General features: G+C 47.5%; 1 protein-coding gene across 15 annotated transcripts in view; it reads left to right on the plus strand.

Moving 5' to 3' along the window:
• HLCS (holocarboxylase synthetase) overlaps positions 1–25,071 on the plus strand; it is a 234,429-nt gene that overhangs the window by 188,377 nt on the left and 20,981 nt on the right. For 12 of the 15 annotated variants that reach the window (XM_074389292.1, XM_074389295.1, XM_074389285.1 and 9 more), the window contains 2 exons: positions 18,133–18,200; positions 20,311–20,504. In XM_074389292.1, the coding sequence (XP_074245393.1) occupies positions 18,133–18,200; positions 20,311–20,504 (262 nt within the window). The remainder of the gene's footprint in view (positions 1–18,132; positions 18,201–20,310; positions 20,505–25,071) is intronic. The other 3 variants (XM_074389287.1, XM_074389288.1, XM_039480577.2) reach the window with 1 other exon arrangement.

The raw sequence follows: 25,071 nt of genomic DNA on the forward strand, positions 1-25,071 counted from the left end.
CTTCAGAGAAATGCAAACTAACACTGTGGTAAGATACCACTGCACATGCATTAATAGGGCTGAACTTAAAAAAGTCTGACAATACCAAATGTTGACAAGAATGTGGAGAAACTGGAACTCTCATGTGTTGCCAGTGGGAATGCATAATGATAACAGCCACTTTTGAAAATATAAAATAATGTTTTTAATATATTAATTTTGTTAAATAATAAAAAGAAATAAAAAGAATTATTTCTAATAATACTTACAAAATGTTGGCCTTAAATGCTATAAAACAACTATGTATATGGGAGCCAGTACTCGTTTCTGATGTTATTCTTTTTTTTTTTTTTTTTTTTTTTGAGACGGAGTTTCGCTCTTGTTACCCAGGCTGGAGTGCAATGGCGTGATCTCGGCTCACCGCAACCTCCGCCTCCTGGGTTCAGGCAATTCTCCTGCCTCAGCTTCCTGAGTAGCTCGGATTACAGGCATGCGCCACCATGCCCAGCTAATTTTTTGTATTTTTAATAGAGACGGGGTTTCACCATGTTGACCAGCATGGTCTCCATTTCTCGACCTTGTGATCCACCCGCCTCGGCCTCCCAAAGTTCTGGGATTACAGGCTTGAGCCGCTGCACCCGGCCTTCTGATGTTATTCTATTACGTTGCTGAATATTTGTTTTAAGGCCAGATTGGAAGATGTTTAGACATAGCACAAAATACTGTCTTTGGATGTCACAGCTGTAAGTTATGTCAGGGTAGTGTTCAGAGAGATTACAGTTGTGGCTCAAATCTGTAATCCCAGCACTTTGGGAGGCCAAGGCAGGTGGATCACTTGAGGTCAGGAGTTCAAGACCAGCCTGGCCAACATGATGAAACCCCATCTCTACTAAAAATACAAAAATTAGCCGGGTGTGGTTGTGTACGCCTGTAGTCCCAGCTACTTGGGAGGCTGAGGCTGGAGAATCGCTTGAACTTGGGAGGTGGAGGTTGCAGCGAGCCAAGATCGTGCCACTGCACTCTAGCCTGGGCAACAGAGTGAGATGCTATTGTAGGAAAAAGAGAGAGAGAGAGAGAGAGAGAGAGAGAGATTGTGATAAAAGGTCACTTTAATAAACTTGTGGATTTAGGTCTGATTATTATTATTTTTTTCTGTAGGTGCTACATTGCTTGTGTCTCCTGAATTTTTATTTCTGGAATTTATTATTCATTAATACGGGTCTCCCACTATCCCCCAGTGGAAGAGTCAAAGGGAGAGCTAACACTTAAAGTAGTTTTTCTTCCTTCTTGGTTAGTGGCCCTGATAATGTTTGGTAGATTCTGTGGGAAGACTGGAAGGCTCAGATGGTACACAGGATCATTTGCTGGTTTGGGGGAGTCTCCCAGCGCCCTGAATTATCAGAGTCCTGATCCCTCACAGTTCTTATGGGCCCTGCTGCTACATCTAGAACAGATTGCTGTAAAATGTTTAAAGAGTGAAAGGAAACATGCTTTTGGGAATTGGAGAATCTAGTAAAATCATTAAATTGTTCAGACCAATAGGTCATTTGGACTGACCTGTGGCTACGGAAATTACCAAATGTCTGTTCTGCATCTCTTCAGAAAATCATGATTTTCCTCATTTTGCCCACCCATAATGTTATGTATTACGTTAATACATTTTTCTGATGTTAAACCATCCTTGCATTTCTAGGATGTACAATATGTGGTTATAATACACATAAGATGCAGCATTGAATTCAGTTAACTAGTATTTTATTCATGATTTTCACATCTATGTGTACAAGTGCTTGGGTTTTTTTGTTTTCTTGTTCACTATCTGGTTGAAGAATTGAGATTATCTTAGAGTCATGAAGTGAGTCAGGCAACTTTCCCTCATTTTCTAATTCATAGGACATAATGGACTGTTTTCAGAGTTGCAGATTGCAGCTATTTTGAGTCCCAGGTGTGCTTGGTTTACTTAAGCCGTCAAAATATTTTTTAAAACCTTGTCTTTAATTAACCTTTTAAATTAAAAAGATGCTTTTCTAGTTCCACTGTTTTTCTTTTTTCCGGTGAGTGACCTAAATTAACTGTTTGGTTAATTTTTAATGAATATCTATTCGCTCATTCATTCGACATTTATTTAGATTTATTGCGCATTTGCTGTGCACAGGACATTATCCCAGGCAGTGGGGAAGGAATTAATGGCAGGATCTCTGCCCTCAGTTCCTCCAAAAGGGAAACAGAGCTTGTCCACAGTTAGTAATAACTTAGGCCCAAAGGCAGGATGTCTCACGCTATGACAGGACAGGGTTGGACTGCGTGGGACCTTCAGACTTTTGTCTCTCAGGGAATTGTAATTTTGCATATTTCTTGAGCTGTAAAGGAGTCATAGCTCCAAAATTTCTGGTTTCTGTGAGGAATATTCATAACTATTCATCAAATGTTTCTAAAATGCCTACCATATGCTAGGCAGAGTGTGGAGCAGAGCAACTGTGAAAGCTGTTTCAGTAGCTTGTGTCCAGGACCCTCAGTATTTGGGAAGATGCGTATTGTCATCATTTACTCCCATTTCGAATATAGTAAGAAAGAATGTAAGGGCATGAGCCTCTCAGGAGGGGACATCTGTATTTCTGGATCCCTCCTGCCCTCTGTGGGACCTAGAGGCGGACCTAGCTGAGCACTTTCAGTGTGTCGCGGCAGAAGACAAAGCTCATTTCTCTCTTCTCCTTTTCGCAGTTCCAGCGTGATGACATGGCTCGGTAACCATGCTTTGTGTTTACTAAAAAGAAACCAGGGACATGAGTTTCCAAATTCTCAACCTGAGAATTCTGCCTTTGCCAGGGAACAAAGTTAGATTAATCAGACATCTTCCCCTCTCTAGCCCAACTCACTCCCTAGCTGACCTCTCCTGGTCCCACGGTTGTAAGAACCATCTCCACAATGATGATTCCCAAATGAATATCCTAGCCCAGTCTGCTCCCTCCCACTCCAGACTTCTGCCTGGAGTCCATCGGCTACCTCAAAGGCATCTTATGCTTGCCACGTCCAAGCCCAGCACCAGATTCCTCCCTCCAGCGTGCTCAGCGCTTGCCTCCCCGTTTTGGGAAACGGCAAATTCCCTTTTCCTCGGGTTGTGTGTGCCAGAAATCGTGAACTTGCTCTTGAATCCATCTTCATCATCAAGTCCTGTTGGTTCCACTTTCAAAATGTGCAGAACACATCTGTTCCTCCGGCTGGCATGCATGCCCAGCACCCTCAAGCTGGGCCCCTCCACTAGGCTGTTTTCCATGTAGCAGCCAGGCGAATTCCTTTAAAATGTCACTCAGTTATCTCATCCCTCTTAGCTTAGAAAGGCTCAGTGTTGCTTCCCACGTCATCCAGTAAAAAATCCAGAGTTCTTACCATGACCTGCACACTTTCAAATCTGCCCCCCAGCCAACATAGCCCTCATTTCTGTCCCCAGCCAACCCCATACACTCACAGTGTGCTTCAGCCACGTCGGTCACCTTATTGGTCCTCTCCAAACCTACTGAGGGCTTTTGGCCTTGCCACTGCCTCTGCCTGGAATAGTCCTCTGTCACATGTCTTCATGGTATACTCTCACTGTCTTCTCTCTGAACAAATGCCTTATCGCAGCAACCTTCAGGGACCCTTCGACACCCCATCCTTTTCCTTCTCTCTACCCCTTATCTGCTGTCTTGTGTTTTCACTGCATTGCCACATTATGCATGTACCTGTCTCTCTCCCACCCCCTTGCACACACATAACTAGAATGCCAGCTCCCTAGGTGCAAAGCCAGAGTGTTTGTTCGTGGAAACCACCCCAGAGCCTGGCTCATGGCACACAGTTACTGAATCGTCTGTATCCTCACGGGTTTGCTCCCCGGAGCTCAGAGATTGCCCCTTTTCAAAAGTTGCTCCAGGGAGGTCAGAATGAGCCGAGCATAACCCAGTCACATCCCCAGCTTGTCCTTAGTAAAAGCTGAGAATCTAAGGCAGGTTTCACAGCACATTCACAGGGGGGTCTGAGGTTTCTGAACAGCTGTCCACATAGGTACTAACTTGGTAAATCCTCATAACAACGCTACGACTAAAGCAGTGTCTTCATGAGAGACGCTTTCAATGGGAGAGGTTAAGTAACTTGTCCGAGGTCTCTTGGCTATAAAGGGACAGTGTTGCACCAGCAGCTACATGCCTGACCGTTTGTGTAGCTTCTGACTACCACTAAATTTCTTTAAAGTCTGATTTATGCTAACATGCTTGTAACTTTTGCATAATTTTTACTCCATAATTCTGGTACATGTTTGTTTTATTATAAAAAATAACAATTGATCCTACCAGCTACTCACTCCACCTCTTTGCTTCTCGGCTCTAAGAAGACTGCATTCCGCTGGCCCGTGTTCTCACAAGCCCTCTGACGGGCACATGCCTGTGGGTGCTCTTACAACTCATGTAAGCAGCAGGGGCCATAGATAAAATGGCATGGCACCTAAGGAAATGTGCCAAAGTGAATGGCGCAATAGAAAGAAGAATTATTTGGCGTAAACTAAAGGTCTCAAAAACTCAAACCTTTTATTGGTCTAAATAAAGTCAAGCTTCCTCCTCTTTGGAGGAACCCACAGAGCCCAAGGACCAGTCATTTAATCAGGGATTAAAAGCACATGAGGCGTTCAATTCCAACTGCAAAGCTTGAGCTTCCGGGGGACCACAGGCAGCTGTCCGCAAGGATGCTGACCACGTCACCACACAAGCGAATGAAAGGGAAACGGAAGACACAGATCGGGTGATGGACAGAGTGAAGGTGTAGACAGCATTTTGGGATCTTTGCTGCCCTCACCCTGAGTCACTCTAGAAAGCCTGGGGGATCACAGGACTGAGAGGACACCACCCTCTCCCCAGAGCCTCTGCTGGCATTCTCTCGTTCTTGCCCTTTGTTGCTGGCTCAGGAGGCACGCATGTTGTAACAGTTCTGTAGTTCTGGAGTGAGACACAGGCTGTCAGCTTCATTACTTGAGGGTGGGTGTTTGTTGTAGGTACCGGGCATGTCTCTTACCAGCCATGTGACCCTGGATGAGTAACTGCAGTTCTCTGAGCAGCTGCCTCATCTACAGATGGGGATGGCCATTGCTCCCATCAGTTCAAGGAGGAAATGAAATCCTAAGCAGCAGCCCACGCTGGACTGATGAAGCAAAATTGGCCGATGATCATTGTCCTCCCCCTCCCCTTCCCTCCTCCTTCTCGTCCTTCTCCCCTCTCTCTTCCTCCTCCTCCTCCTCTTCTCATCATCAGGGTACATCAAAGGAAAGAGCCATTTTTGCAGGTCCTAACAGTTGGATGTCAGGGATTTCATATGGTTCCACCTGCCCCTTCTGCTCTGGCCACTGCTACAGTGACACACAGGTGGCAGCCGTCCCTGATCACACAGATGCCAAAGTGAGCTCGTTCTCCTGCTTTGTGACCGAAGAAAAGGCTGCCTGTCCCCAGAGCTTAGCGCTTGGAGCCTGTGGGGCGGCCGCTGTGTGATTTATCCAGGGTCCCCTTCTAGCTTTCACTATTGGCACCTGGTTAATGGGAAGGGGATTTAGGGACCCGGTGCTGAGATGGTCTTTTACTGTTCTTCAGAGCCAAGTCCTGTGAACCTTGACAGGTAGTACACTCAGCTCCTGGGTTTGAAGGCTCGCTTGCTCCTGTCTCTGTGGCTGGCCCACGCCTATCTGCTCTGTTGGTTTTCTCCACTGCTTTTCTGACGGCTTCATGGTGGGAAACCTGCTGTGTCCATCCCAGCCAGCCCTTCCCTTGTAAAAGCAGCAAGAAGGTAACCCCATTCTGACTTGGTGGTTCTTTCTTCCTTTCCTTTTACAAAGAATGCTTTTGCCACGGGGGTGGGAGGCTGCAGGGGTTTTGAAGCCACGGAAACTTCATCCCTGTGTGTCTAGCAAACAGGCGCCTTGGAGCAGTGGCATTCCATGCGGCCCATGGCACCCGCTTCTGTGGCCCTCGAGGGCCCACCCTCCAGGGTGCTTGGTGCTGTGTCTGAGCCCTAGCCGGCCTGTCTGCCATATTCCCCATCACTCTCTATTTCTCTCACATGATACTAACCCACCTAGAGTAGGTTACATTTAATAGGGTGAGAAAAATCCACACCGTAAGAGAAAAGTCGCAGGTGAGGTCAAACTGCTTCCTCCCAGGAGAGAAAATGATTTTTTCTCCTCTCTGGCTCCCACACCGAAAAGTCATACAAAAGAGCTCTTTTTATGTTTGATGTATTGCCTTTAAAAAGCAAACCTTTTCATGTTCTTCCATTTTTGGTTCATACCTCTTGGCCGACCCAGCAGGAACTTGGCAGTTGGTGAGCAGCTTCTCGCAAATGCTGAACGCGGCCTCCGGGGGCAGCCACCGCTGCCCAGAGCCTTGGCTGTGTGGGCCGGGGTGCTCGGCTCCATCCGGGGGGGGGTCTGCATGTTGTTACCCCAGACATCCTAGGTGGGGGTTCCTTATGCGATTCTTGCTACTTGGTATATATTTGAATTGTTGTTGTTTTTTCCAGACAGAGTCTCCCACTATTGCCCAGGCTGTAGTGCAGTGGCACAATCTCGGCTTACTGCAGTCTCTGCCTCCTGGGCTCAAGCAATTATTCTGCCTCAGCCTTCTGAGTAACTGGGACTATAGGCGTGCACCCCGCTAATGTTTTTGTATTTTTAGTAGAGACGGGGTTTCACTGTGTTGGCCAGGATGGTCTTGATCTCCTGACCTTGTGATCCGCCTGCCTCGGCCTCCTAAAGTGCTGAGATGACAGGCGTGAGCCACTGTGCCTGGCCTTGAATTGTTTTTATAACAGAGGATGCTTCTTAGGGTTACCTGAGGCATAGTTAGTAGGTTTTATTTTGGACAAGCCTGTATGTTGCTCTTTTTTCTATTATGATTCATGTCCCAAAAGATCTTTGCTGAGGCCTATTCAACCCACTGTAAATAAAAGCAAGCTCAAACGAAGGCCCCCCTGCATCTGTCATTTCATTTTCTTCTGTTTACAAAGCACATTGCCCTACACCCAGACTCTTTGCCAACACCACAGCCAAATCAACACAGACGGGCCAAATGGTGGATGGAATGGCTTCAGAACATTTTGCTGACTTCCTCGTCTTTTTACATGGCGAGAACACCAAAATTCTGCCATCAGCTCCTTCCAGAAACTGAAGTGCTCTTCAGGCTGTTGGAAATGCTGCCCTGTCCGAGTGGTTAACAGCAGCTTCTGACCTGCCTTCCTGGGCAGACAGCCCCCTTGCTGTCTCAGCCTTGACAGCCCAGATTGGAGCATTCCTGCTTCCTTTTGCGTCTTTCTCTGTGGATGAGCAGAAGCCTAAGATCCTGGCAAAGGCAGCCGGATGCAGAATAGGTCTCATGTGGTTGCTTTCTGTCTTCATTGTGAATGCAGGAGCCAAGGTCGCATCACAGGACCCCACTTCCTAGTCCTTCACCATTTCGGGGTGCTTGTTTGTTGGCTGTTTTCACCCTCTACATCAGCCAACAACCAAACCACCAGAATGGTTTTTAGTGAAGATTCCCAGGATGGGCAAGGATGTAATGAAACAGGTACTTTTAAGCCTTGTTCAAACCCTAGTGGGAGTGTACAATTAGAGCGACCTTTTGAAAAGCAATGTGGCAATAGGCATCAGGAGTTGAAAAAAGTTAATATCCTTGACAGAGTAATCCTACTTCTAGTAATCTACCCCTAAGAAATGATCAGATACATGGGAAAGTTCATACTCACAAAGATGTGTGGTTAAGTACTCTGTACACACTCACTCAGTGGAGTATCATCCATCAGCAGAAAGACTGTGGCAAGATACAGAAATGCTCAGACCAATTAAAGTAAAAAGCAGGTTTCGCCGGGCGCGGTGGCTCAAGCCTGTAATCCCAGCACTTTGGGAGGCCGAGGCGGGTGGATCACAAGGTCAAGAGATCGAGACCATCCTGGTCAACATGGTGAAACCCCGTCTCTACTAAAAATACTAAAAATTAGCTGGGCATGGTGGCGGGTGCCTGTAATCCCAGCTACTCAGGAGGCTGAGGCAGGAGAATTGCCTGAACCCAGAAGGCGGAGGTTGCGGTGAGCCGAGATCGCGCCATTGCACTCCAGCCTGGGCAACAAGAGCGAAACTCCGTCTCAAAAAAAATAAAATAAATAAATAAATAAAGTAAAAAGCAGGTTTCAATCAATTATTAATTAATAGATTAAAATCTTAAAACATGCATCTTTGAGAAGGGACTAGAAAATACGCGAGGTGGCATTGGGTTAGTATACGTGATGACATCTTTTGTTTCTGTTTTCCAGACTGTCGGAATTTCTCTCATAATGTTTAAAATTAACAAACTAAATATCCTGTACACTTCTGACCATGGTAAAGGGAAACATTGCTTTGGTCTTTGCTAATTTTGAATTTGTGATTGTCTTGACACAGATTAAATGGAAATTTCCTAGTTTATGGACACAAACAAAATTACAGGGAAAATGTGCAAATTACTTGAATAGATCAAGCCCAAAGACATACTCTGGTACAATTTTAATTAAATGTATTTAAAATAAGTAGAACTGCATTTTAAAAAAATGTTTTTCACCACATCACTCTACAGTTTTCTGAATTACTGATTTCATTCTGTTTGTAACATTAAATGGACGAGGTGGTATGTTCTGTTTAAGAAGTCAAACAACCACCCTGGGCAACATAGCAAGACCCTGTCTCTAGAAATAGTTGAAAAATTAGCCAGGCATGGTGGCACACATCTGTGGTCCCAGTTACTTGGGAGGCTGAGGTGGGAGAATGGCTTGAGCCCAGGAGGTCAAGCCTGCAGTGGGCTATGATTGCACAGCATTGCACTCCAGCCTGGGCAACAGAATGAGATTCTGTCTTAAAAAAAAAAAGAAAGAAAGAAAGAAAGAAAAACATTAAAAGAAGTAGAGCAAAACAAATCCTGTCAGGTGGCTATCATGGCCATAGGAGATGGATCTTTTTCTTGCCTTTTTCTTTTAGGATAATCAGGATACTCAGTTACTAACTAGAGGGACTCTCTCATACCCGCTAGAACTTTCCTAATCATAGATTGTATTCCTAATCTTTCTGCCCCTTCCCCTGCAAAAAAGTGCCCCACAAAAACAATGAAATCCAACTACTAGCAATTAAAGAGCTCTATCACGTGACTGCACCCCAGTCTCTAGGAAGTGAGAGTTATTCATCTTTACCAAAGAAGTTATTCATCCTCACTGAAGTTCCTTTGAGTTTTTATAACTTCAGGATCCTTTTAATAACACACTCATTTTATATAATAATATCCAACTGTAATGCAGCGCATAAACCTCTCTCCCGGACCCTACTCACAGCTCCTCCTCCCGTGCTCATTACAGCTCTGGTCTGTAGCAGGAACTTTAATCTTCCTCTTTGCATTTTAATGCTTATCATAAAAAACATTATGAGAAGTTCCAGGCAGTTTCATTTCGTGAAAGCACACCCAGCAATCTTGATTTCGTTAGAATGTTAAGCTCTGTTTACTGTTCTTGGCTTTATGAGGGTCATTCCTCGGGCCAGTGTGTAGCAGTAGGTCTGGAGGCCTGTGAGCCCGGAGTTCCGAAGGAGAAGGCACTGGGGTCCCCACTGTTGACAAAGGGTCGCTCTGCAGTGTCAGTGTTTGCCTTGCTCTCCGGCGGGCCCTGCGCAGCTGAGTCACGAGCTTGGCACAGCGTGAATGGGAGTGAGGTGCGCCCATCAGCTCTGCCAGTGGCACGTGCTCTTTGGGGACACTCAGGAAGACGCTTCACCGAGCATTTGGTATGAGTGTGGAAAGGACCTGTGCACAGAACAGCTTCAGAAAGACAAAATAGCATCTGTGGGAAATACCTCCGTTTTCTCTTTTGTGGGGACTGGTGACCCCACAGTTTTGTAGAAGCTTGAGGGAGTGGAGGGGATCTAGCAGAATGGAAATGGAGTGAGCCTATGATCAAATTCAAGCCAGCCAGAGGGATGCGAAGCAAAGGAAATAAGCAGGCAGTGGCGTCTCCCCAGAAAGCCCTCGCAGCCCTGGTGGTGGGTAGCGGTTGGGTCTGGTCATCGGCACAGGTGACCTGGGCATTTTATCAGCCGTGGAACAACAAAAAACAGAACCACTGTCTGCATAACCCTGGCAGCTGATCAGGTGTCTTCACAGGTCTTTTCCTCCTTTCTTAACTTTCCGTAGGGTCATGTGAGGTAGGAAGGAGAGAGCGGAATATCCTTGTGATCGAGTGCCTCGGGCCAGGAAGCAGCGCCTGATGTAAAATGGCTGCATCTGGAATGTAGGTGCCTCTTCCTGTCCTAGAAGAGAGACTGCAAAGGAGGTTTCCATCATGTCCATTTGATGATGAAAAAAGAAACCAGGGGAGAAGAACCAGTGTGGCTGCATGCCCACAGTGCCCTGCTCAGGGCTCTGATGCAGCGTGGCACCTTTATTCCCTAGGGGCCCTGGGCATTGAAGGGTTTCGGTCCAGTTTTCTCTACAAGGAGATAAGGCTCAGCATAGGCAGGTAACCCCAGCGGGTCTTCCCAGCCAAGTGCCTCCGTGGGGTCTTCCGTGCTTCCTGGCTATGGCAGGGGGTCCTTGAACCAGCAGCCATCACAGTTAGGAGCAGAGGCTGTGCTGGAGTGCAAATGGCCTACCCAAGAGGTGGCTCGCCCCACAGTGGCCCTGAAGGACTGCTCTTGGAGGAACATCCAAAACTGAGCTGGACTTGCACTCAGAGCAGATGTGGCGGTGCTGCGCCACACCGACACCCACAAGCCCGTGCTCACACGTGACCTGTCGAAAACCTGGGAAGTCCAGGCTCTTACGTGTTCCGTGCTTCTTGGCCCCGGAAAGTTCCCATGCTGACATGTGGCTGCACGCAGTGCTGCCTGTGGATGGAATTATGAACTGTGAAGGCCAGCTTCATTCTGCCTACATGCTCACATCTTTCAGCGCACTTGGGGTGTACTGTGCACCGACCTCCCCTTTCAAAGTAGTCATCCCCACCCCAACTCTAACACCTCTGTTGTCCCTCCTCCTTAAGAGACCCGAGGCCTTGTATCACTCGTTCTCCTTCCCCTCGATGTCATTTCTCCCTGGTTGATCACACGTTCAGTGAGAATGCGATTTTGCTTACGATTTCTCTGCATCCTCCCATATAGCTAATATGGCACTTTAATTCATAGGAATCCAATAAACATATATTTATTATTAAAAACTCCACTGACTCTCTGTCATTTCAGTTGGTTCAAGATGCCTTTCCCTCCCCAGATTTTTTTATTTTTTTGAGACCAAGTTTCTCTCTTGTTACCCAGGCTGGAGTGCAATGGCACGATCTCTGCTCACCGCAACCTCCACCTCCTGGGTTCAGGCAATTCTCCTGCCTCAGCCTCCTGAGTAGCTGGGATTACAGGCATGCACTGCCATGCCCAGCTAATTTTTTGTATTTTTTAGTAGAGACGGGGTTTCACCATGTTGACCAGGATGGTCTCGATCTCTTGACCTCATGATCCACCCGCCTCGGCCTCCCAAAGTGCTGGGATTACAGGCTTGAGCCACCGTGCCCGGCCCCTCTCCCCAGATTTTTTAGGAAAAAGTGAAACAAAGAAAATGCATGGAAAAGATTTATGTGTTTGGTTGGGGGAGGGGAAATTAAACTTCTCATAATAGTTTTTAAATTAAATTTTGTGCTCGTCCAAATCCTTTCCTTCTCCACCCCTTCCTCTGATATTCCCTCACTCATTAAAGCCCAAGATTTTGATGGTATTCACAGGGAAGCTGATTTACTGGAATAAAGAAGTTCTTTAAGTTTTACATTTTGGAACGTTCCCAGTGTGTCTGAAGCTGGGTTTCAGATTTTACTGGCATTTTGTTGGCAGAGCGGCCTTTGGAGCCCTTCCTTATTTGAGCGTGTTTCCTGACACCTCTGGCGGTATGGTACTGTGTTTTTTAGATTTAAAAAAAAAAAAAAAGCTTAAATAGAAAAGCATATATAAACATATACAGAAGATTGATTATAAAATGTCAAGCAAAATAAAAGAGCAGCAAACACACTCAACAATTAACAAATGGGGAGCATTTTCTTTTCAACAGAGCAGGAAGAGGCAGGATGAAGGCAAAGAGACAGGATGAAGGAGGGCGATGGTTCGGGAAACCTGGGAAAGGGCAGCTTTTCATCCGGGCCCATTCTCCTCTCCTAGCAGAAGTGTCCCTGTTGAAATCGGGTTGAGGATACAGCCCACCTCACCCTGCTCGATCCCTGCAGCCATCAGGGCTGCAGACAGACGAGGATCCAACTCAGAGTCCTGTAGAAGGGAAACACGCGCTGGAGGTGTCCCAGAGAGGGGCGTTCTGCCACCTGACCTGAACGAGCAAGGGAAGAAATCGTGTTTTCCAAAGACTCAAAGTTGGGACGGAGTGGGTGAGATCCAGAGTCCTAAAGCTAGCATCCTGCTTCTTGGGGACACCTAAGAGCATCCTCCACAGAGGCCAGGATCAAGGCCAGGATACACTCACTCCCTCCACTGCTGTAATACTTAGCATTGTCCTGCAGATATTACTCAATCCAAGTGGACACAGGAGCCAACTGGAGACGTAAGAATTGGAAAAGAGGCTGGGCACAGTGGCTCACGCCTGTAATCCCAGCACTTTGGGAGGATGAGTCAGGTGGATCACCTGAGGTCAAGAGTTCAATACCAGCCTGGCCAACATGATGAAACCCTGTCTCTACTTAAAAAAAAAAAAAAAAAAAGTACAAAAATTAGCCAGTTGTGCTGGCAGGTGCCTGTAATCCCAGCTACATCAGGAGGCTGAGGCAGGAGAATCACTTGAACCTGGGAGGTAGAGGTTGCAGTGAGCCCGGATCACACCATTGCACTCCAGTCTGGGGGACAAGAATGAGACTTCGTCTCAAAAAAAAAAAAAATTTGGAAAAGAAGTAAAACTCTGTTTGTGGATGATATTACAGTATATCTGGGAAACCTTGAGAATAAATGATCAAACTAAACTCAAACAGTACAAGAATTCAGTAAGGGAACAGGATATAAAATGTCTTGCCAGCACAGAACCCACCCAGAAGCACGAACCCACTCAGGTCTCAGGGGCTCAGCCCCCACAGGCAGAGAGCCAGGAGAGATGGGTAGAAAATGGAATTGGGGGCAAGGGATGGAAAATAACCATCGGAATGAAAATCCGTTATAGAATTGGATTCCGAACCAGGTTTCGTTCACAAGGGCCATAAACCCGGCGTGTCGAGGAGCAAAACCCTGCCTGAAAGAAAGAGGCCCCTTGTCCCACTGAGTGAAGAGTTAAGCTGGTGCTAAGCATCCCTGGCAAGCGAGCTCTGGCATGTTGGTTGATCTCTGGCAGGGCGGGGTGCAAGGAAGGCTCTGCAGAGAGGTGGGAGCCACAAGAGGGAAAGCAGGGTGACGCTTAGGGCATCAGGGTGGTGAAAGGCACCCTGGTTTCTGGGCCAGCTGGCAGGCAGGGCATTCTTCCTTGTGATTACCCTGAAGGTGACGGTACCTGGGGAGGAAGGCAAGGGCTCCAGTGGCCGAGGGGAGCTGCCCTTCTGCAGGAAAGAATCCATTACCTTCAGGTTTCTTTGTTCGCCCAGATGTTTCAAATACGTCTTTATTCTGTAGGTAAAGAAACTTCTTCTTATTAGTATTGTAATTTATGTAAATTTCATAAGGAAAATGAAGTATTTGAAGCAGAATGCATACAGAGTTGGGAAAATACCTATTCAGACACGTAGCACAGAACTGATGAACTTGGCCTCAAAGCTGCTGGTGTTTACTTTTTGAAAATGTAAGGTGACTCTGTTTCAGTTCTCAGTAAAAAAAAAAAAAAAAAAAGATAAAGCAAGAACCCCATTTTGATTTTATTACTTGGAAGTAAATTTCCAGAACTTTCTAAAAAGCCCAATAACCTCCAGGACTATTAAACTTACACAAATGTGTTTTAAGAGTCTGGTTGGCTGGGTGGGTGTGGGGGCTCACGCCTATAATCCCAGCACTTTCCCAAGCCGAGGTGGGCAGATCACCTGAGGTCAGGAGTTCAAGACCGGCCTAGCTAACATGCGAAAGCCTATCTCTACTAAAAATATAAAAATTAGCCAGGAATGGTGGCGGACACCTGTAGTCCCAGCTACTTGGGTGGCTGAGGCTCAAGAATCACTTGAACCCAGGAGACTGAGGTTGCAGTAAGCCAAGATCATGCCACTGCACTCTAGGCTGGGCGAAGAGCAAGACTCTGTCTCATTAAAAAAAAAAAAAAAAAAAAAAAGCAGGTGGTGTTTCTACCTTGAGATTCTGTTTTGATAAAAGCAAAAGATCCTTTCCTAGTGAGTCAGAAGATAAGCCTCTGAGCCAGGCAAACCTGGTTGACTGTTCTGTGATCTCACCAGGCCGCTTCTCCCGTGAAGCTTCCATTTGTCAGCAGTAAAATGAGACTACTTGGCAATGATCATGTCTTGAGAGTCACTGGGACATTTAAATGAGAACATCGCTCATACCAAGGGTTCAGCATGTGGGTGGGTGCTCAGTCACAGGAACCATTGGCTGGCATGCAGTGTGGAATCTTGAGATCTAGAGCCGAAGACACCCCTTCCCTATGGCCTGCCCATTCATTCATTTATAAAAGACCTTGGAGAGATCCTATAGTGAGTGGAAAGATGGTGCCATGTTGGCTGGTGTGCTCACTCTTGGAAACCTGCCGTATTGAGGTGGCAGTCGAGTGTGTGTGTATGTATGTATGTATGTATGGGTGCATGCGTGCGTGTGTGTGTGTGTTTGCGTGATACGCCAGCCTTTACTATGCCTCATGAGGCTAAAAACGACGTCTGGTAGGCCTGACATCTGGTGCTCATGAATGAAGCCACTGTAGCGAGACAGAACACCAGCAGGGACTCAGACACACTAAGTGACTGTCTTCCACGTAGTGGCACTTCTGGTGCACACTTGGTGTCGGAATGCCTGTTCTTTGTTCCTTTCCCCTTTTCCTTGTCCCCAGCTACCAACCCCGCTCTGGCTCTAGAAGATGAAAGCTCTCCGTTCCTGGGACTGTTGTTGTCCTGCCCTAGTAAATCTCAAAATAATGAGATGCTTCATTTCAGTCACTGAAGGAACCAGAGGAGAATCACTGCCTTTTTGATGTTGTATCTCTGGAACATTTTTAAAAGAAATGTAGTTAAAAAGAAAAGTCATTGAAAAATAGCTTTGGGAGCAGTGGTTTAGAACCCCAGTCTTTGGACCAGCTGCGTTCTAATCATCTGGGACACACCAAAGCTCTGGCTCTGAAGGCTGGGATTGAGAGGGAACCCGGGATCTTAGCATCAGTTTGTTTTTGCTTTGTGTTTTAAAACTGCAGGTGATTCTGCAGTGCAGCATTGTTTGAGAGCCTAGCTCTGGAGGCAGCTTTGTGACCTTGATGATATGGCCAGAAACCCGTGCTCAGGCTGTGGTGATTGTGGACTGTTTTCTTAAGTTCAGAACCCCAAAGTAGATGAACTTGGTCTGAATTTACATTTTTGTTCATTGGGATTTTTCGCTAATTGATGCTGGCCTGTCTTTAAGTTAGTCTCAATCGTTGAAGCTTGATCTTAAGGACCATGTGACAATCAGGGCAGTACCACTGGCAGAGCCTCCGTGGGTACTGGGCTGTCTTTAGTGGCCAAGAGCCTATCTTGTTTGCAGAGTGACCCTTCGGGGGCTCCGGATGCTTCAGACTCAGCACGAGAGTACAAAACAGAGCGCTTTTCTTGAGTGCCGCTTGGTTCCGCAGTGAGTGCACGCGGCTGCCGCTCACAGAAAGTTTTATTCCGCAACCTTTGCCAGCAAGGAAGGAAAATATACAGAGGCAGGGAGGTCATCATTATGTAACCCCCTCCTTTTTTTTTCTGTTCTTTTTGTAAGGACATCATCCACTAAGGATGCATGGAAATGCATTTATGGTCTCTCCTTTCTGCTAAGCAAACTCAAGCAGCTTCATTTTCAGAAATGCAGAATTGACAAGGTTTATAAATGCTGCTTTGTTGACCGTGAGCCGTGCGGTTTGGCCCCAGAGTTATCTCAGATAGCACAAATAAATCTGGCGGCCTCCAGTTGTCTCAAGCTGAGCATTATTAGCTCCTTCCCCTGTTGTCTCCCTCCTTGCAGAATTTCCTCCTGGCCTTCAACACAGACTCCCTCTTCTCATTAATATGCCCTGTTAACTGCTGCCAAACCTCTAGCAGTTTAGTGCATATGTTCCCTTAATCATTTCTCTTTGTTCTAGAAGTCTGTGTTTGGTTTCTGAACCAACCTTTTTCCTGCCCCTCCCATCACCATCCCTGGCTATAGCCTACGACTGTCTACTGTCTACATGTTTATTTACAGAACGTCCTAGATGGCCTTTGCAATCTGCTCACAATGTGCTAAATCATCCCCTCAGCCCCCGCCCCATCACCTCGAGAGCCCTGGGCCTTAGGAAGCCAGGTGAAGGGTTGCCGGACCCTCCAGAAAGCAGAGGTTCCTGGAAGACAATTAACTCCCCACACAGACAAAGACTCCTTCTTCGGATTTTCTGCCCGTCCAACACAAGAAAAGGACGCTTTCTTCTTGGAGCCCAGGGCTGTATAGCACACTTGATCTCAATGAGTTATTCATGGTGTCCAAGAGAAATACTTCTGAGCTGTATTTCATGTGAGATGGAAATGGGCCTGGCACATGGGCGGCGAGGCCGGCCTGCTCCCCAAGAGCGTCCTGTGCCTGCCAGCAGCCGTGTGGGAAGACAGCTGTCTCACAGCCGAGCCCCTGCCCTGTGTGGCCTGATGTCTTTTTAACAAGTGAAGGGTCTTCTGGATTCCCCCTGTCCTAACTGGGGTCTGCATACGCCATCAGATGGAGCTCTGTGAGCCATCGGTGCACAGTGGACACTGTTGTTTTTCTCTGCTTTTAAGTATTTGTCTTCTCTTACCGAGTCGCAGCCATTTGTAAAGTTCCACCCAGTTTCTGTAGCCGGGAGGGGAGGATGATGAGCTTCTCAGAGCGGGGTCTTTCTTTGGAGCTCCTTTGTCCTCAGCAGGGCCACTGTGGAAGCCTGGAGACTTACTGTTAGAGACTTTATGTTACTGCAAAATGCCATCTCTTCTGCATCGCTGTCCCGGCCGCCCCCCTCCTTCCAAAAAAGAAAAAAATCAAAGAGGCCCTCTCAGCTGCACTGACAAAGTGGCTAAACCCGATCTGTGCTCTGTTGCTGAATCCTGCCTCAGACCGCGCCTGCACCCCACCTGTTGCACAGGTCCCGGGCGTGCAGGGAGAAACCGCCCTGCTGCAGTGTGTGCTGTTTTGTTTTGGCGGCCCCACTGGGATACCACGGTGTTAAAACAGGGAGAGCGCAGCTTGCAGGAAATTCTGAGTAGGGTTTTTTGGTGTGATTTTTTTCCTTTCCTTTTTTTTGGAAAAAGTTAATATCGACTCATTTGGTGGGGATGTAGTGTACTTTTCTACCTCTCCCCCAAAGGAAAGTTTGTATTCTTTTAAATGAAACCATTTGAAAAGCAGGACTGAAGCCTAAAATGATACAGGGCTCTCCTGCGTCCTCAGAAGGTGTGGATTTATTTACCATAGTTAAATCATAATTAGTTCTCAGGGGATAGTGTGTCTTTTAAACGGCTTTATTGCCACCATATTGGTTTTCTGAATAATCAGAAACTTCTGTTATGATTGTGTTCGAGTGTTCGAACAGAAACGCACCCTAAGTAGGAACAAATGTCTGGAATTGCCAGTTGTCACTTGAAGAAGGTACACACATTGGGAGTTGGGGGAGAAAGGACGTGGTAGGATATTCTGATGCAATACAATCTAACCGAGTCTTACATAAACAGAGTTACAGCTCAGGCAGGTACACACGCCCCCTCCCAGGCTTCTTTTTGATGTTAAAAGGTGCTTTCTTCATCTCTTTTCATTCTCACACTGAGGTTAGAAAGGAGGGTGATATCCCTCCTGGCTCTACGTTCCTGAAGGCCAGTGGAAACCAAAGTTGGCCCTTCGTGGCCACACACCCACAGATGCACGTAAACAGTGTCCTTCCTGTGTGAGTCGTCGGTGTGCGCGTGTGTGTCCATGTCCAGCCTGACCAGTCTCTCTCCCGTTCGCAGGTTGATGTTTCAGATGCCGCAGGAAATGGGTTTAATAGCAATCGCAGCCCGGCAGACCCAGGGCAAAGGTCAGTCATCCTTTGTTATCATTGTTGTTACTTTTGTTTTCTTTCTTTCTTTCTTTCTTTTTAATTTAAGAGATGGAGTGTCACCATGTTGGCCAGGCTGGTCTCGAACTCCTGACTTCAGGTGATCCACCCATCTCAGCGTCCCAAAGTGCTGGGATTACAGGCGTGAGCCACCGCGCCCAGCCGTTAATTTTGTTTTCTAAACTCTGCAACTCTTATGGCCCAGGAGCCCATTGAATGCATGTGCTGATCATCTGGGGACTCAAGTTAGATGTAGTGTCTATGTTTATAACCACCTGGAATGAAGAGGGAGAGGGAAGGAGTGATCAGAAGGTTCAGCCTTAGTAGAACGAAAGCACTCTCTTCAGATCATAATGCTTATGAATCACTGGGAGTTTGCCTGTGATGGCAAATGTGACCTACATGAATTCTGAGCTTCACAATCTGTAGATCGTCGCTGTGCTCTAGAGACATTTGTTTTCCTGAAAGTTCTCCATAAGGAGCCTTCTGTGTCTGTACTGAGCATCACGTGAGAGGCCTTTTGTGTGCTGGTTCCCACCCCAGCTGGCTCTGGCCTTGCATGTACATAGTGAGCTGTGCACCATGCCCATTCACACAGTGACCACAGAGAAGCAGAGCACTGCCCAGGGATCACCACCTGCAGATCCCAGAGGCGAGAGCCCGCATCCTCCCGACCCATCCAGGGTCTGACCCTGTACAGGGGCTGCTCCCAGGGCACGGCCCCTCCCTGCCCCTAGCCAGTACCACACCCACCCAAATGTGCTTCCCTCATAGACTCTTACGACTTTTTCATAAGAACCAAAGAAATAAGAAATCTGCTGTTCTCAGTTCTTTCTCTTGAATGTGTCTTTCAAACATAATTCAAATGGGAAAAAAAAACATCTTTTTATCAGAAGCTATGGATCTCCATATGTGGATTTTTTTTAAAAGACATTCTAGAAGAACTTTGATGAACTCTTCCTCTCATTAGGATTCTTTTGTTTTTCTAACTTCAATTTTAAGAAAAGTAGGCCAGGCACGGTGGCTCATGCCTATAATCCCAGCACTTTGGGAGGTCGAGGCAGAAGATCACTTGAGCCCAGGAGTTCAAGACCAGCTGGGGCAACTTAGCAAGACCCATCTCTTAAAAAAAATACAAAAATTGGCTAGGTGTGGTAGTACTCACCTGTAGTCCCCGCTACCTGGGAGCCTGGAGTTGGGAGCATCACTTGAGCCCAGTGAGCTGTAATCGCACCACTGCATTCCAGCCTAGGCAACAGAGCAAGATCTATCTCTTTAAAAAAAGAAGAAGAAGAAAGAGAAGTAATAATGCAGTTAATATCAGGAATCCCCTTTTAAGCAGCTTTATTGAAATAGAACTCCTCCATTTAAAGTATACATACAGCTTTGTTTGGCGTGGTAGCTCACCTATGGGAGGCCAAGGTGGGCAGGTCATAGGCCAGTTCAAGACCAGCTTGGCCAACATGATGAAACCCTGTCTATACTAAAAATACAAAAATTATCTGGGCATGGTGGTGGGCACCTTAATCCCAGTTACTTGGGAGGCTGAGGCAGGAGAATTGCTTGAACCGGGAGGCAGGGGTTGCAGTGAACTGAGATCACACGTACTGCACTCCAACCTGGTTCCACCTCAAAAAATAATAATATAAATAAATAAAGTATACAGCTCTGTGGCTATTGCTTAATAGCATATTTGCTGGGCTGTGCAACCATCGCCATGGTAGGAATTACTTCTAAACAGTGGCTTCCAGGACCTCTCATGGATCCGTATAGATTCAGCTCAGTTTCCCAATGTCTCTGTGTTTGCCTTCAGGACTGTATGGTGGGAATTAAACTTATAGTCACATTCAGATACACTTAAGACTCTGAGTCATTAATGCACAAATGATAGGCTCACAGAAGCAAAACGTTACGCTAATTATTGGAAACTTTTTCAGCCACAGAGCTTCCGATTTTAAAAAGTTTTTCTTTTATTGAGTTAAGCCCAGAATATTCAAGCATTGTAATAAGTCTAGCTTTATTTAAGTGAGACGTCTCTTCAGTGTGTGGTCCTGGCATGATGTGTGTCTGCGTTTGTCCACGTGGCAAGGTAGCGTGTTTCCCACTGCGGCGTGTGTTCCAGGACGGGGAAGGAATGCGTGGCTGAGCCCCACGGGATGCGCCCTTTCTACTCTGCTCATCTCCATCCCACTGAGATCCCAGCTGGGACAGAGGATTCCGTTTGTCCAGCATCTGATGTCTGTGGCTGTCGTGGAAGCAGTGAGGTCCATTCCCGAGTATCAGGTAGGTACAGTTCGGTCTCCCTCGGCGTCCCTACGACGCATGCAGAATCCAGCCTATTCTTGTTTGTAGCACACTGGCGGCGGTGTGCTCTCGGAGCTGTAAGAGCCGCGGCAAGTGCTAATGCTGCTTCAGGCCTGCCCGAATGCGCTCGTTCCGCAGGGCTCCCTTTCTGCCCAGTTTTTCAGATTTCTCAAACAGCCTGATGAGGGCTGTGCTTTAGTTTTTGGTGGTGGTGTGCATTTATTTTTTTAAATTGAGACAGGATCTCACTCTGTCACCCAGGCTGGAGTGCAGTGGCACTATCTCGGCCCACTGCAACCTCCACCTCTCGGGCCTAAGTAATCCTCACACCTCAGCCTCCTGTATAGCTGGGGCCATAGGTGCACACCACCATGCCTGGCTATTTTTTTGTATTTTTAGTAGAGACAGGGTTTCACCATGTTGCCCATGCTGGTCTTAAACTCCTGAGCTCAAGCAGTCTGCTCGCTTCAGCTTCCCAAAGTGCTGGGATTACAGGCCTGAACCACCGCGCCTGGCCGTGTTTGTTTTTTGATTGAAGCACTGGATGTTTTTGATTGGACTGGATGAAAGTTATTCATCTGCATTTTCTATTGAAAAGGGAGCTGGGCGCAGCTTATACCTGTAATCCCAGCACTTTGGGAGGCCAAGGCAGGCAGATCACCGGAGGTCGGGAGTTAGAGAGCAGCCTGACCAACATGGAGAAACCCTGTTTGTACTAAAAATACGAAATTAGCCGGGCATAGTGGCGCATGCCTGTAATCCGAGCTACTCGGGAGGCTGAAGCAGGAGAATCACTTGAACCCATGAGGTAGAGGCTGCGGTGAGCCGAGATTGCATTCCAGCCCGGGCAGCAAGAGCAAAACTACATCCCCCTCCAAAAAAAAGAAAAAGAAAAAAGAAAAGGGTTATTCGGGGAACCTGAAAACCTTTCTCACTTTCTACCTCCGTTTACCAGATCTGTGCTCTGGCGGAGCCATCCTTTGTCCACTGCTGGCCAAGCACAATGTGCAGGTCACTTGGGGCCGTCTTCCCCCAGCTGCTAGGACCTGTGCGCCTGCTTGCCCATTACTCCTGGATGCTTTGTTGTCAATTATTAAAAAGACAAGCAAGAGGGAACAGTTAACCCAGTGACTGAAGCATTTCCTTCCGTAGTCGGGCTTCACTTCCCATAGCCCCCTCCCAAATGTTGCTGGAAGAATTTCATGTGGATATAAAGAGGAGATCCCTGCCTCCCTCCCCCAACAGCTCTTAATGGCAGGCTAAAGAGGCACAACTGGATTGATTCCTGAAGCAAGATGTTAAGAGCCTGACCCTCCAAGGACACTTGGAGGCCCTGTCATCATTTCATTGAAGAAATAGTCCTCCCCACTGCCCCTCAAATCCCTCTGTGATGTAGCCACGCCCTCACATTCACTGTGTATGAATTCTCAGTATTCCACGGATGCAGTCATTGCTGACGTCTCTGTTTCTTGTATTACATCACATTGCGGAAACAGATGTTTACTACCATGCACCCAGCATCCTGGCATGTTTGATGGTTTGAGGGTATCACACCGTTTCAGGGCTTCGGGTGCCTGGCCTTTAGCACCTGAGCTGTGCATTCTGTCTAGCAGAAAGCCATCAACTAGAAAGTCCTGGCCATGCTTGGTGCCACACACCTGTAATCGCAGCACTTTGGGAGGCTGACACAGGCAGATCACCTGATGTCAGGAGTTCAAGACCAGCCTGGCCAACATGGTGAAACCCCATCTCTACTAAAAACACAAAAATTAGCCTGCATGGCTAATGGTGGTGGGTACCTGTAATCCTAGCTACTCAGGAGACTGAGGCACAGGAATCGCTTGACTCTGGGAGGCGGAGGTTGCAGTGAGCCGAGATCGTGCTATTGCACTCCAGCCTGGGCAACAGAGTGAGACTCCGTATCAAAAAGTAATAATAGCAATCATTTAAAAATCGTCCTGGTATGGGAGAAATTACCTTTAACTCTAGCAACAGGTTAGTGTTAGGAAAATAAGTAAGACAAACGTTGAGCTGAGAACGTTAAATGAGTCTGTTTGATCTGTTTAGCGTCTTCATGGCCTTGACTTTGACCTTAGAGCCCATAGTTCCCTTAGTGAGCATTCTTTGAGGACCTGCTGTGCGCAGAGCCTGCGTGTGCCAGGTGCTGGGGGGCCAGGATGGAAGTGGGAAGCTCATCTTCAGCGGTGAACGGGGTTGGGGGAGTTTGTGGTCCTTAAGAAGCTTGTTCCATAAGCTTCTTCCCCTCTTCCACAGTTAGTCGCCCAGCCTCACCTATATGATGGGACATTTGATTTTGAATTGGATTTCTTTTTTAACATAGCCAAGTTAGCTGACACAGTGCAGCTACTGGATGATTGAAATAGGCCCCTGTTGTTTGGAGTTCGTTTTTGTTATGGCGTTCATTAGGGCCCCAACTGGTCCCTAACCAGATGTCACCTTCAGCACACAAATCGTGACCACCCTCCCCAGACCCACGGCGGCCTCACTGGAACATTCCTTCCAGAGGCAGGAGGGCTCCCGTGGAGTTCCCAGGGCTGTCAAGCTCCTCCGCCATGTGCGCGGCCACTGGTGCCTGGGCCTTCCTTCCAGAGCCTGCCTTGGGCTGTCCGTTCTCACTCCTGCTCTTTCTTCTGTGAAGTTCCTCTGGGCCCAGCACCCTCCCTCCACCCATGCACCCCTGCCCCCTGCTCTCTTCTCTGCTTCTTAAAATTCTGTTCATCCTTAAGGTCCAGCTCTGCTTCATTCTCAGACCCTCCAGCTCCTTCCAGCTCTTTCCTCCAGCACTGGACAGCACTTGCAATGTTTAAGCCTCTTTCATGGTATCCACCGTGTGTGGCTTTGAAGAGGAGTGATGTGTGCTCCTGTTCCATCTCCCGTGAAACTAGCCGCTCTTCAAACCAGGATTTGTCTCATTTTGGTCTTTTTTACATGGGAGGATCACAGCAACTGTTGGAATACACGGTTGGGAAAATGAAAAATCAACACACAGGCCTCCTCTTCATCGGAAATGTTGGTCCTGTTTACCTGCGTGAGAACCCAGAGTTTCACAAGCTACTTCATGAACCGATGTGATTTGAAGATGTGAAGGCGAGCCGGAGCCCATGTGCAGGGCCCGCTAGGCACCAGCAGCTGCGCACGCGGGGGAGGAGCTTAACAGCTCTGGGAATTCCACAGGTGCCCTCCCGCTGCCAAGGCAGGGGCCCATTCCCCTGGCCACGTGGCGGGCACAGGGGGATGTGGGAAGGCGAGAGAGGAGCAGGAAAGGGAACTGGGGGCAGTGACGAAGAGCAGAGTCTTCCAGTCACAGGTTTCCTAGAGGAGACTTTCTCAGCCTGGCACGATTGACATGTGGGTCTTGGTGTCTGTGTCATCGGGGTGTCCTGTGCCTTAAACGATGTGTCAGCCTCCACGGCCTCTACTCTCTAGATGCCAGTAGCACTCCCTCAGGCTGTGACAACCAAGAAAGTCTCCTGGCACTGCCAAATCCACCCCTCCCAATGGGAATCCCTGTTCTAGAGAGAAAAGAAACGTGAAGCTGTTGATCAGTTCAGGGTCATTGCAAACCCCGGTACTTTATTGACTTAGACTTTTGGTTCTTCTGTGCCCCTCCTATTCCTGCATTTTTTTTCTCAGCCTGAACTGCTGTTTTAGAGCAGATGACTTCTAATATGCTTTAACTGGCTGAGGTCAAAAGAAAGCCTGTTGGAAGGAGGAAGGGGATTTCATGGAAGCAACAGGCCTTATAGCATAGGATTCATCACCCAGAAAGGTTTGAATCTCAGCTCTGTGGCTTTCAAGTGATAGAATCTCAGGCAAGCCACATAATCGCTCTAAACTTCTGTTTCTCCCTGTGTTCCCTAGGGATGGGCTAGCACCAACGCATGGGCTGGGTGTAAGTAACATGTTGACTAGTGTTGAGAAGGGGCTCAGGGCCATGCCTGGCCCATGGAACTTGGAGGCCATCGGCTACTCTCTGGTCCCTGAGCTTTATTTTCCTGAATGTTCTCTTCCAGCCTCACATCTCCAGATAGGCTTCCTTCACCCACCCATGGCACAGCCTGGCTGCCAGCCCCAGCTTTAGAAGACCTGCTGGTTCTGACACCCACTCAGCTAGCCCAGTCTCTGTGTCCCAAATTAAGAGTCACAGTGGATAGGCAGAGGTCTGGGTGGCCTCGTTCAAGACACTGTCCACTCTTGGTCCATTCTGTGAGCTAATGACAGGCAGAGCTCCCCACCAGACCACACTATTTAGGATGCAGAGGCAATAGGTCACCTGACAAGTCAGTTTCCATGACCCCAGGGGGCCATTAGCAATTCTGCAAGGCTTTTGCTAAACTGAATTACTCCTCTGCGTCTTCACAGCATTCTTTTTTTTTTTTTTTTTTTTTTTTTGAGACAGAGTCTTGCACTGTCACCTGGGCTGGAGTGCAATGACGCGATTTTGGCTCACTGTAACCTCCGCCTCCCAGGTCCATGCAATTCTCCTGCCTCAGCCTCCCAAGTAGCTGGGATTACAGACGTACAC

The sequence above is a fragment of the Saimiri boliviensis genome, chromosome 18, assembly GCF_048565385.1.
Source record: "Saimiri boliviensis isolate mSaiBol1 chromosome 18, mSaiBol1.pri, whole genome shotgun sequence".
NCBI classification, from domain to species: domain Eukaryota; kingdom Metazoa; phylum Chordata; class Mammalia; order Primates; family Cebidae; genus Saimiri; species Saimiri boliviensis.